Below are 12,541 nucleotides of genomic sequence, written 5' to 3'. Positions count from 1 at the left end.
TGGTGTGGCTACACCGTAACAAGAAGCCACTACGTGGCGGGACTGCCAGTAGTTATGCTTATTAATTATGTACTACTGTATTAATCAGAAACCTAAGGTTTAAGATACAGGCGGCTCTGCCGCAAATAAATCAGAAAAATACAGTCTTAATTTTGGACGGAAAGCGTCTTTAACTTGGTCAAGGTTCTTGAGTACTTTGGTGGTAGCGGATTGCGATCAGCTACACTCGTACTGGTTCTGGTATAGAATGTAAGGTCGGTGACCTTAGTAAGCTTCCTCTAAGCAAAGAGCTACGGTAGCCCCGCTGCATTTTTGTGTTTTTATTATTACTAAAATGCCATAAAATTGACTAAAAATGCCATAAAAACACTAAAATTGCCTATATTTCGGCAAAATGGCAAAACGACACGCAATACCAGGTTAGCACTCGTCTAGTAGTCCATCGACGCCTGAGTCGTTACGACTGATTTTCTGCGAGGATGGAGCAATTTCCCTATTTGCCCCAGAACATGCAGGAGGGGCTCAAAAAGCTGATTTCCCTGCTTGGCCCTAAGGGCGTGCAACATATTGCTTCGCAAGGACCCGAAGCGATAAGCGTGCGTCTAGAGGTGTTTTTTAGAAAATGCTGTGCTAGAGAACCTACAGCAGAAGCTGTCGGCGTCGTTTCCGTCCATGACGCCACCGTCGACGACGGATGACTCCCCCCGACCCAGGCCGCTCATGGTGAGTGTAAAGACTCTCGAGGGTAAGGATGGAGAGAACCTCATGCGCTGGGTGAGAGAGGCTGAGATGGATATGGCATCAACCATGCTTTGGAACGAACAACAGCACGTGGCGCTAGCTATCTCTATGCTCGGGAGCCGAGCACGAGAATGGACACTAACGTGCGGTGCTTCGGTTGAAGCGGCATTCCCCTCCTGAAGGAGCTGAAGCGTCAGCTTTTGCGAGTGTTCTCGCCGCCCAACAGAGCAAAAAGGATTTGGTGGACTTTGGTCAAGGGTTGAAAGCTCTCATTGCCGGGATGGCAGCCGATCTTCTCCCCGAAGCGGTCGCAATGACCGTCTTTATAGAGGGCCTCCGCAAACTTGAATGCTATTTGAGATAGAACAAACCAGTACAAAAATGTTGATATCTCTGAAAATGCATTTGCGAAAACGGTCAATTAGCATTTTACCTAAAATTGCCCAACTATGTTGTTGTCTTATGAACTGTGGCCTCATGATATTATGTCAAATATTACGAAGCTCGCTCCTCGTAAACATCTTTCGCACACATTTTTCACACAACAAAATGATGGAGAAGGCATATTAAATATAAGTCAGCTTTAAGCTTTAAATACGGTAGAAAAACCTTTACCTTTCGACAAACAGCAATTAATCAAATTACTATCATCAATGGAGCCCGCGTTGACCTTGCTCCAGCTGGTGGGCAATGCCACAGGTAACGCCCAGGGATCTAAATTTCAAGAAAACGATCTCATTAGTCATCTTGACAACGCTAGAAAAAGCTTGCAATACACTAGCGTGTGTGCGATTTCACCGTGTTCAAGTGCACTCGCAGTTTGTCACATCACAGCCCAAGTCCTGACATTTTTGGTGCAGCATCGACCCCTCAAAATAAGTTCCAAGTGGCACAACCGTGTGATTATATTGGAAAGAGCAATTGCTAGTATAGCCACAAGCGTTAATAGTTCTGAACACGAGAATCATACTGAAGAAAGACGAGACTTCAGCAACATGATAAAGCTACTATTTCAGACGGTCTGGTCGACATCACAGACCCCACAATTCGAGATTAATGGAGTTACTGTCATGACAAAATTGTGCGTCCTTCTCGCGATTTGCTGGTTATCGTACGACCAAGTAGGGAATGCTGGCAAATCGGAAAAGCTGCTCTATTTGTGCTGCGACTTATGTCAAGCGCAAAAGTCAACGAAGCACCTGGCCAAGTGGCCGCAATTTCTTCTTGGAATGGTGAAAATGGTGGAATTCAGTGACGATTTGGGTGCAATAGAGTGCTTTCGTTGTGCTGTGACGTGGTGTAGAGGCTTAAATCCAAATGATGGTTTTTTTTATTATTGGTATGCGGTATCTTTGATGCGCACTGGGCTGCTGAGTGATGCAGCAGATGAACTAGACAAGTGCATTCGATTAGCTTACGAACCTGCTGCTTGTTTATCGTTGCAAGCGTTGTTGTATTTGCAATTAAAGGATCTTCATACAGTGTCAAAAATACTTCAACGTGGGATGGAAATAGATTACACGCAGCCCACGTCAATATTTAATTATGGGCTCTTATTGGTACGCATGGGAAACCTTGAAACACAGCAAACATTGTTCGGACATATACTCGAGCACTACAGTAGTAAGATTTATCGACAGATGGAAGACATGGGCTCGACTGATTTGGGGGCTACAAAGGCGTCAGACACTCTGTTCAGCCAGAGAACCCTGACAAATTTGCTTCCTTCACGATCGAAAAGTGTTAGTGCTTCAATGGTGCATCGACACATGGCTGTAGCTGCTATGGAGAATGGTAAGCAATCATTTTTAACAAACTCACAGCCTTATCATGGCGAATACACTAATATATATTGCTGTATTGGTGGCTGGCAGGCTGTTGGCTTGAGTCCAAGCAGCATTTTGAAATATATTTTGGCAGTGGAGATAATATATTTGCATTTGAAGCATCAAGAGACTTTGTTTACGTACTGCTTCAGGTAGATGACTCTGTATTGCTTTACTGGATATGATTTTTTTAACTAATCCAGTCCAGTATACATTCAGTGTAGACTTCCATCATTAGCCTTGTGTAAATGCGAGCAGTACTTAACGAAGTATGATCTCGACGACAATTTGGAAGTTTCGCATTTAATACTTCACTTATACAAAGCCGACGCTTTGTTGTGCTTAGAACGCGTTGCAGAGTGTTGCGAGTATCTTCAGCTGGTTGTTCAGCCTAAACTTCAAAGGTTACTGGCACAAAATAATGTTGCTGCTGACGTTAATAGTTCAATGCGAGAAGAATTTGTGTCGTGCCACACGCAATTTATAAACAATTTGGCTGTTGTTATGGCATGCTGCGTTGGAGTTGATCCTGCCATCTCGATCTTACGTGAAGGACTGCAGCTATACCGTGACTGTTTTGCCATGACGTTTAACCTAGTTTTGTTGCTTTTGCGAAAAAAGGATATGTCTAATGCATGCGCTGTGTGGGCGAAAGCTCGAGGGTGGAGTCTCCGATCTGAAAATTGTGAAGTCACAGAATCAATAAGCCTGACGAATATCATAAGCGTTCAAACCGCTGCCACCTCTTATCCATCCATTTCAGAGCATGTGGAAGGCAAATTAGATGGAAAAGGCGGTGTATCTGCGCAACAACTCGTGTATTTAGATGCATTGATTTTGAATTATTGGCGCAAGAGTTGGAAATCGCAGCTCGTTGACAATTCTCTTCGACACATCGAGTCCCTGACGAATCAAACACTTTAGACATTGCATTAAGTATAATTTCGAAGAAATTATCATGCAACTCAAAAAGTGGAATATATCAGTCAAACACTCGGGTTTCGTGCATCTGCGTGATCTACCTGATAGCAACGTTGCGGTAAATTTCAAAACAGAAATAGTAAACTGTGACACGATGGGTGGCTGTTTTTCAAATCCAGCTTGCCTTTAAAGTCATTCAGAGCGTCGAGGGTCTGTCAACTGCTGATTTTATGCGCTACGTAAAAGCGCCGCCAGCCTATAAGCACCGACGTCGAGTGGCTCCATACTGCCATCAGATGGACACGCGTGACGGATCGTTATTTTTACAATGCCGCTGAGATCACTTTGCCTTACCATAAGCTGTCAGAAGAGCCTAACGAAAAAAGCATTGTAGCCACCGACAAAACTATCGATACATCAGCGAGCGCACAAAAAGGAATCGTTTTAGAGTTCATTCAAAACATCACAGCAGCTTGGGTGTGTAGGATAGAGTTAAAAATTGATGTCGGAATTAAATACTCGTATACGTTGATTGCAGCTCAATTGTCATTTTCGTTGTCTTCTTCGTCTATGTCTTGCGCTATTACGACTGGCAAATCGCTTTTATTTTGAAGAGAAGCCTCTGATATCTTATCCGAAATACACGTCAACGATTCGGACGCGCCAGATATTTGCACTGCCGTCCCTCCATTTTGCCCTGGAGGCTTACACATGAAGTTCTTTGAAGCTGCTTAGCGTGAGACGAACGGGTCTACTAATCGACCATCAGGAAGTAGTGATACTAAACCGTGATCGTTGCAAACACCCACAAATGCCTCCATTGAAAGAGCAAAAGACTGATCAGCTCCTCCCATCAAAGATTCTCGAAACATGCGCAGGATTCGTCTGTCGCTAAAATGAGGCTTCCCCTTTCGAATTATCGCACTAAATTCGTCTAGGGTTAGCACACGGTCGTGATTAACGTCGGCCTACAGGCCACAGAATCACTGAAGATACCAGCTCGACAACTTATTAAGATTCTTACCGCATCGAACAGCCTGGTCAAATCCTTCTTTATAACTTTATGACGTTGTTCAAGTGCGTCCATCAGTAGGCAAAGTACTTTGTGAACATCAGCAACAATTTGCGGTGGCGACGGACGTTGTTGACAATTGCCAATTTTATTACTAGAAAACGATTCTTTGAGATTTTCGTTAGCCAGCATAACTCGTCTCATCTCCGCGCGAACTGCCAATCGGTTGCCAGTAATTTCTTTGAGAGTATGACCGTCGTATATTGCTGTGATATACTCGACCTATTTCTTACAATATGCTTGTAAGCAACCAGATTAATAAAGCTACAAAAATGCATACCTGACGACAGTAATGTGAAATGCTTGCCTCCGGTAGACAGCTACTATACCATCTAAGCACTGCAATAGCATGATTTAATGGTACCCACTGTTTTGTTGGCTCCACCTGAACAACGTGTTCAACAACGAATCTTTCTTCTTCCAAGCTTGTTTTGTCTATTCGAGGCTTTCGAGCGGGAGAGCGCAATAAATAATGGCGAGCCTCCAGAAATACCCGAAGAAAGCTACGATCGAGGCATGTAGAGTGCTTTTGATTCTTCGAATTAGTGTTTTCTAGATAAATTGACTTGGCTACCTTCTTTTTGTCGAGAGAAGTTGGAAGTGATTCAGCAATCTCGTCTTGGTCAACCTTTAACAAATTCGATAAGCGGGCAAAGAGCCTAACATGCGAGTTGTGCTGAAATAAATTCTTGACCGATATTAAAAACCGATACAGACCAACTTCAGCACTTTGTCTTAGTCCGTGTGTTTTCAAGAAGTACTCGCACGTAAAGCGGGGCTGTCAACAAATATCTTGTAAGCTGATTTGACTGTTGACAACTCTGCATTCAGATTCAAACTTACCAGGTCTTCTCGGGCAACGCCATCAGCTTCATCTATTCGATCAGATATAAATTTATCGTCGTAAATGGCCTCAATTTGAGAGATAACATGTTCAGCTGAATAAAGTGGAAAAGCAACAACCGATTTAGGCAGATTTGAGAGAAACAACACAGTGTGACGCGGTAATTCCCTGTGGCGTGCATTGCAAATTCGAAGAATAAGCACAAAACATCCCAAAATGCATACAAATCTGTTCATTACCATTCTTGTTCGATACGTTCTAGTCGTCTTGTCGCCTTTTCTGTTCGCTTCTTACCAAAGTCAGCAAACAACAAGTCCAGATCCTGTTCATGCGAATGACGGAAGTTACGCGCATTAATCTTGAATACAACTAAGCCTCATTACCTCCCTATCAACATCTTGCAAATCTCGTTTGTAAGTACTCATTCTCGCAGCCTTTGGAAGGGGTCGACCCTTGCAATTCTTACAAGCAACGAAAGCGCTAAATCGGCGCCACATTGAGCGATGCATCACACTCTTCGATACAAAGCATGGGATCCCGTCCTTCAAACAGTTGACCCGTATCAGTCAGATGCCTTTGTAATAAGTTAAAGACCTCGTACCTGGACATTCCACAATCCGTCATCGTCAACTTCTGTCTGCGATGAATGAGATTCATAGAATACAGGAGGCACTGGAACAATCTCTTTCAAAAGGCGAAGCTCACCAATCTGTTTGCTAATAAAGGCGTCTTTTTCTCGAATATCACGCCTAATGGCAGTTTATATCAGCGGGTATGTTTTGACCACTTAAGCATCAAAATCGTGTTCCGTATACATACCTAAGGTCTTGGATAAGTAGCTTATGTTTCATTTGAAGCTAAATTGCACGATCCATAGCTTAACTTCCAGATTTGATCACCAAACAAAAATCAACAAGCCTACATCTTTTTGTGATTGTTTTTGATACTCGACTATTTCATCGCGCGCATTCTATAAAAATTATGTTTCAGTCAATCATCACATCCAGTCTCATGATATCTAGCGTTTTGAGTAAGAAACTTACAGTCACTTGATCATTTTCATCACGCAGCTTTTGCTCCAGCATTCGCTGCGTTAGCATATCATTTTTGAGCTGACTAATTTGTGCCTCCAGCTCTCGTTGGTCTTTCACATCACTTTTGATATCTCTCATTTGGCCTTGCAAGTCTTGCAGCTCGATTTCTCGAGCGCGATGAATAATATCTCGTGCTGCCAGCTTGTTGCTTTCTTTCACGAGCTCTTGGCATTTTCTCTCATATTTATCACGCCAACACAAAATGCTTGCTCGATCCTCTTTTCGTTGTGCTTCCGTTCGTGACTCGTAATCCCAATAAAGCCGCAACGATAGCTCTAAAAGCTTTTCAAATAGCTTCAAATAACTCTCTTCAATCCGAAATAGGCGATGTCCGAGTTCTTTGCGATGACCCATTGTAGTCTGCGCCACATCTTTAAATTGAGCAGACAAGGCTCGCACAGAGTCAATCGCACGTAAAATCTCAGGATCACGTTGGATTCGCTCAATCTCACGTTCTTGGGCCTTCGGATCGCTTTGAAGCAAAGCTCGTGGTAGATATCGACCTGTGACTCGGTAGCACAATGCACTCGTGTACGTAAACAACTCTGTATTCTCAGCCTGTTCCAGCCTCTCAGCATAATTTTCTAATGATTGGGATGTTGACACTGATAACGGTAGCTTTTTAGGTGAAAATGAAGTAATTTTGGCTTGATCACGTTGTCGAGGAATCGACAGCGGTCCTAATTCTGCTGAAGAAGTAGGCAACACGGACGTTGCAATCTTTTCGTTAGCTACAGGGGACAAGTCAGTGGTAGAGTTTCCAACCGGACATCGACGAGCATGGAGCTGATCCTCTTGATACAGCAATGCGTCTGCAGAAATACTTGCACTAAGTGCAATCCGCTTCTGCAACATCTTCTGCTTGTCATTTTTCTTGACTGACGCAGGTGATCGTAACATCACAAGTCAAAGTAAGTCTACTTCAACTTGTATATTTATAAATATCTAAGTTAATATAACATTATGTGGTCCAAACATAGTTTGAATTTGACCATGAGGAGGTACAACTGCCTGGTAGTGCTTGTACTGGCGCTCCCCTCTGTTCTCAGCGTGCTACCTACAGGTATCATATCGCTGGACTTGCATCCTCAATCGTCACATAGTCCTCAAGTAATTGCTGATCAGCTTTGCTCGCCCAGCTCTATTGCTGGATGGGGCGTGCCGCTGCCTGAACGTGACGACTCGCAATGGAAATCACTGGTTCAATTGGCGGAATCGAACATTGATGGTTGCGCATCATATCGCATTGAAGGTGATGCTGTAAAATCAGTAATAGGTGCTGTGGCTCTTGTGGATCGCGGTAATTGCTCGTTTGTAAAAAAAGCGCTTGAAGCCCAAGCTGCTGGCGCCACGGGGTTGATTGTGAGAGGCACTAAAAGAGCTGTATACGAAGCTATTGTCAGTCACAATACTACGAACGTCAGTACACTGCTCGATGTGAAGAGTACTGAATTCACAGCTACCAGCTTGGCGGTGATGGAAAAGCCAGCGTTCGAATACGACTGCAGCAAAGGAGAAGCTTTTGTGGACAAACTTGCAACGCCTGTGTGGCTGACAGATGCGAAGCAGTGTAACGGTGACCAAAGATGCTCATCTGGATCGTGTGTGCTCACAGGTCACACGGTAATGCTTGAGAGTGAAATAAAATATCAGGTTTGCTGTATGTGGGATACAGTGGTGCTGATGGGTGCTACGAATAAATCGATGGTGAAAGAACTTGCGATTCCTGTCGTGTATGTGACGATTTCGGATGGACAGAAGCTACAAAAAGCTATCGACAAGTTTTCGACATCTTTAATCGTACAAACATATAGACGGGAATTGCCATTGATCGACGTGTCGACGTTGCTGATTTGGGCGATGGGCGTTGCAACTGCACTTGGAGCAGCGTTTTACTCAAACAGCTCGCTGCAAAGTCTTGATACTTGTGATACAGCTTGTGATCAGTACAAGGTGCGTGATGACCAGAACGCTCGGAATGAGAGTAGAACGCGCGATGACATATTTGAATTGGATGTGAGACATGCGTTGGGCTTCATGGCTTTAGCCGGGGTGTTTTTAACTATACTCTACTACGTGAGAATAGGTGGTGCAATTCCGGTGCTTTTCGCGGCATCTGGCGCGGCTGCGCTAACCCAGGTAGTAGGAGCGCCTGCTATAGGTTGGCTAATCCCAAGCTCAAATTCTCGCGAGATAAATATTGTCTTGCTTGGTGAGACTGCACGTTTGTCGGAAATACTTGGTATAATACCCAGCACTGTAGTTGCCGTGGTGTGGTATCTGCACCGACGCACGTATTGGGTATTACAAGACATTATGGGCATTGCCCTATGTTTCCTGTTCTTGCGAACCGTTCAGCTTCCAAATCTTAAAGTTGCCACTTTGCTTCTCACACTAGCGTTCTGTTACGACGTCTTTTTTGTGTTTCTGTCGCCCATATTTTTTGGTTCAAGTGTCATGGTAGACGTAGCAACTGGCGGACCTGCGGCGTACACGAAAAGTGATTACCCGGGTATTGACTACTGCGAGCGTTATCCAAAATACGCGACATGTGTAGATCCAGAGCCGATGCCGATGCTTCTTTTGCTTCCACGTGTACTCGATTGGGTCGATGGTGTCAGCATGCTTGGCCTTGGCGACATCATATTGCCCGGTCTGCTTCTTTCATACACGCTACGTTACGATTATAATCAGGGTAACACAACTTACTTTTGGATTGTGGCCGTTGGGTACGCCGTCGGTCTTGGACTTGCAAATTTGGCGGTGACGATTACGAGTGTGGGTCAACCAGCACTTATGTATCTCGTGCCGACCACTTTGGGCTTGCTTATTTTAGCATCAAAACGAAACGAGGACTTTTACACCATGTGGACTGGCACAGGAGTTGACGAGATTAGAAGAAGCGACGGAAGATCTGGATATAGTGATGTTGAGTTGGAAGATCCATTGGTTGGGATGCCGACATGTGTTACAGCTGAAAGACGGGGAGGCGATCTCGTACCCCTACTAAGCAGTTAGACTTGCAAACCGAACGACCTTTCAATTTCAGTTTCTCTCGTCCTGCATGTGATCAATCGACTATTCATATTACATGTGATATCTTCATCCAAACTTGAACAAAGCGTCGCATTCCTGCAATGCCATCGTTGCATCTAATCGGCGAACTCATGGGAGCCTCTTGTCTCTCTTCTTTCGACGGAAACGAAGCATTTTCTGTCCCTCATATATTTGGTCTACTATCATTGCATCGTTCAACTCAATTAAATTACTTCTGTAAGTGGCGTGTTGTTGTGAATGATTTTAGTAAGAATGGTTCTTGGAGAATTATTCAAGGAGAGACGCGAGGTCAGACTCAGGTTCACGCTGCTTCAAATGGTGGCAGTCTTGCCATGCCAGATCTTTACCGCCAAAACGAAAATAAAATTCTATTGTCTAAAATGAACACTGTATGGGCACATCCTATTGATCTACATTTCGCTATTCCAAATGAAGACGTGTGGGAGTGTTGGCCTCGATTTGAATTTCAGGTATCAAAAGATCAGACTTCGGCGTACTTTGTAGATTGAAAGCTAAACTTTGACCTCTGTAGGTGTGGAGCTTAGACGCTAATTATTCTAATACCTTATGTAAGTTCCGGCACATTTTTTTTTCTTTGACTGATCACAAAAGATGTTGAACAGGTGGAACTGCAGCTATACCGATCCCTCTGGTCGCCGGAGAGTATGTACTAGACGTGCCACTTGTTCTTTCTGAAAATCAAACACTGGTGGGATCACTAGCTCGAGCACTAGGTTTATCTTTCCAGAACCATCCAGCTAATAATATCAAAAAAAGTTGTGATGACAGTGAAGAAGTTTTACGGGGTGCTGGCATCCTGTATTTGCGATTCGCAGTATTATGTCAAAGCTTCACACCAATTGAAATTGAATAGTGCTTTTGAACTTTTATGGAGCAACATTGCACTTGTCATTTCCTCTCTTTGATATTTACTTTGCGGGTCAGCCCCGACAGCAAGAAAGTTTTTCTAGTAATTCTCGTGTGTTCTACGCTGGCTTGATAGAGTCTTTGCTCTTGATGACAATAATGCTGGCACTACCATTTCTACGACCGAGATATCTCGAAGATAGAACCGAACGGGAGTTTAATCTTAAACGATTTGCAAGTTTGAGTACATCACTACCATTAACAGTCTTGAGCCAACACAGCGGGTTTTGATGGCGAGCGCTGGCCCATGAATTGCTTTGTATTTTACTAGAGCTGCTACAGCTTACATTCTACTGACGGTTTAAAAATGTTGGTCTCGTTACTATTGTTGTTTGTGTTACTCGAAAATTTATCGACAGCAAGCGGTCACGGTGTCAACGTCGCACAAATCACAATAAAGTCGGCTTGGTCACTTAGCAGATACTTAGAAGAACTACGTGCATGGTATCTCACTTTACGAAATTGAGCTTGGCAAGGGGAGGGTGATGTTGAATTGTAGTTTATGTGGACGCCAGTATGTCCATTTATCTGGCTGCTCTGCTAGGCGAACAAGAACCTTGACACGGCGGTGACGCCATTTTCCGGCTAAGTACACAACACTCAATTTTCTTCGTTTGTTGCATTGACGAATGCACCGTGTCAACAGCAAAATTCAAATGGCAACATCGTCGCGCTTCATTGCCGCAAATTGCTCGGGTGTATCGAATTTTAATCGACTTGGCATTTACATCGACTCCTCTCGCGATGATACCGCGAAAAAGCTGTCGATCTCTACAATTTGCAGATAATCAGTGTGAGGATTTTCGCTTTAATTGATCTGATAACAAGAGTTAGCTTTAGTATTTACAAGAAGACGAACGATTTCCAGTCGACCATCAAGGCAGGCTTGTGAAAGCGCAATCTGACTGTCAGCATTGATAGCATCAATTAGCGCGTTGGCTACTGCCAATTCTGAATCAAATCAATTTTATTTGTGCAATGGAGTCTGCTCACGATCAATATTAGCAGCACTGATTACAGCTTTTCCAGTGTATCCGAACGAGAAGATTAAATTGTCGTCGCTTCTGAATGAAGCTGTCCTGGGGGCCACTAAGAAGGTGCTGAACGTACGAAGTGGATCGTCGATCCTGGATGATCCTTCAGATTCGTATTTTCCTTTGGTATAGGTGTTCCAAGACGTCGTCCTTAAAGACCCGCCGTCGGTCCTACCTCCGGACCGAGGTAATAAACAAAATCTCTGCTCGCCAGAAAGCTGTGAATATTGCTGTGTGCAAGCTACTGATCTTTTCTGCTCTGTTCGGTCCGTCGAAACTGTTAAGTATTCCGTTCAATTTATCGGTAGCAAAAATTACGGAGATAAGGTGAGATACAAATTTGCGTGTCGCTGTAGTCCGATGCCCTGCATCTTGTTCTGCGCCTGACAGTGACTGTAAGCAGCAACTTGACATATGTGGAATGGCCGTGCAACGCTACAATATGCAAGGCCGTTCTTTTAGCGTCTGGAGTCACTAGTTCGACTTGCGCACGAAAAGCATAAATAACCACCACGATCCTATCATTACCGTTTGCCACATGAATCAGCTACTTGTCGATGCTTCCATCAAACTCAAGCCTGCCCTTAAATTCACTAGAAGCGTTTTTTTACATAATGGATGTAATTTGTCGTATCAGATGCAGCGTGGCTGCCGTAGCTTTGCGCTTTGAGGAAGCGTAAATTAGGTCACCAACCTTTCGTACTATACTTAGAACAAGTACGAGTTTAGCGGATCGCATCCCGCTTACTCCAAGAGTAATTATAGCCTTAGCCCAAGGCTAATTAACTCTTCGCTTTAGATTCAAAACTGACTTTATCTTTTATCTGCGGCAAAGTCGCCTACTTTTAAATGCACAGATTTTCCTAAATATGTATAGTAAAATCTAAATACATGTATAACTACCGGCTATCCATCCCCGTACCGTGATTTTGTTTGGGTGTGGTCACACCACGCCCATCTGGTGTGACACACACCCCTGTTACCAGGTATGTGTAACCCTGTTACACTCTCCCCCATTAAGATTA

At 43.9% G+C, this 12,541-nt stretch overlaps 5 protein-coding genes across 5 annotated transcripts; 3 read left to right on the top strand and 2 right to left on the bottom strand.

Annotated features, from left to right (window-relative positions):
- Window positions 1-1,394: 1,394 nt before the first annotated feature.
- PHALS_11144 (Tetratricopeptide-like helical) lies at window positions 1,395-3,491 on the top strand (the record flags this gene model as incomplete). The annotated part of the gene is made up of 3 exons (XM_024726687.1): window positions 1,395-2,535; window positions 2,616-2,719; window positions 2,787-3,491. 3 exons carry the CDS (start codon window positions 1,395-1,397, stop codon window positions 3,489-3,491), a joined length of 1,950 nt encoding a protein of 649 aa, XP_024577340.1.
- Window positions 3,492-4,027: 536 nt separating this feature from the next.
- Window positions 4,028-7,398, bottom strand: PHALS_11143 (EF-hand domain pair; the record flags this gene model as incomplete). Its single annotated transcript, XM_024726686.1, has 13 exons — window positions 4,028-4,185; window positions 4,252-4,456; window positions 4,513-4,782; window positions 4,841-5,063; window positions 5,135-5,188; window positions 5,268-5,338; window positions 5,404-5,572; window positions 5,644-5,726; window positions 5,788-5,946; window positions 6,006-6,153; window positions 6,224-6,261; window positions 6,327-6,374; window positions 6,448-7,398. The coding sequence occupies 13 exons, from the start codon at window positions 7,396-7,398 to the stop codon at window positions 4,028-4,030; spliced, it is 2,577 nt and encodes an 858-aa protein (XP_024577339.1).
- Window positions 7,399-7,461: 63 nt separating this feature from the next.
- On the top strand, window positions 7,462-9,516 carry PHALS_11142 (signal peptide peptidase-aspartyl protease family; the record flags this gene model as incomplete). Its single annotated transcript, XM_024726685.1, has 1 exon — window positions 7,462-9,516. The coding sequence occupies one exon, from the start codon at window positions 7,462-7,464 to the stop codon at window positions 9,514-9,516; it is 2,055 nt and encodes a 684-aa protein (XP_024577338.1).
- Window positions 9,517-9,665: 149 nt separating this feature from the next.
- On the top strand, window positions 9,666-10,338 carry PHALS_11141 (Uncharacterized conserved protein; the record flags this gene model as incomplete). The annotated part of the gene is made up of 4 exons (XM_024726684.1): window positions 9,666-10,025; window positions 10,088-10,124; window positions 10,179-10,264; window positions 10,333-10,338. 4 exons carry the CDS (start codon window positions 9,666-9,668, stop codon window positions 10,336-10,338), a joined length of 489 nt encoding a protein of 162 aa, XP_024577337.1.
- An 852-nt stretch (window positions 10,339-11,190) lies between these two features.
- PHALS_11140 (uncharacterized protein) lies at window positions 11,191-12,056 on the bottom strand (the record flags this gene model as incomplete). The annotated part of the gene is made up of 4 exons (XM_024726683.1): window positions 11,191-11,253; window positions 11,330-11,387; window positions 11,692-11,951; window positions 12,045-12,056. The coding sequence occupies 4 exons, from the start codon at window positions 12,054-12,056 to the stop codon at window positions 11,191-11,193; spliced, it is 393 nt and encodes a 130-aa protein (XP_024577336.1).
- Window positions 12,057-12,541: the final 485 nt, after the last annotated feature.

The sequence above is a fragment of the Plasmopara halstedii genome (genome assembly GCF_900000015.1).
Source record: "Plasmopara halstedii genome assembly, contig: Scaffold_526, whole genome shotgun sequence".
Lineage (NCBI taxonomy): Eukaryota > Oomycota > Peronosporomycetes > Peronosporales > Peronosporaceae > Plasmopara > Plasmopara halstedii.
Note: the sequence above shows the minus strand (reverse complement) of the source record. Positions and strands in the feature narration are given on the sequence as shown.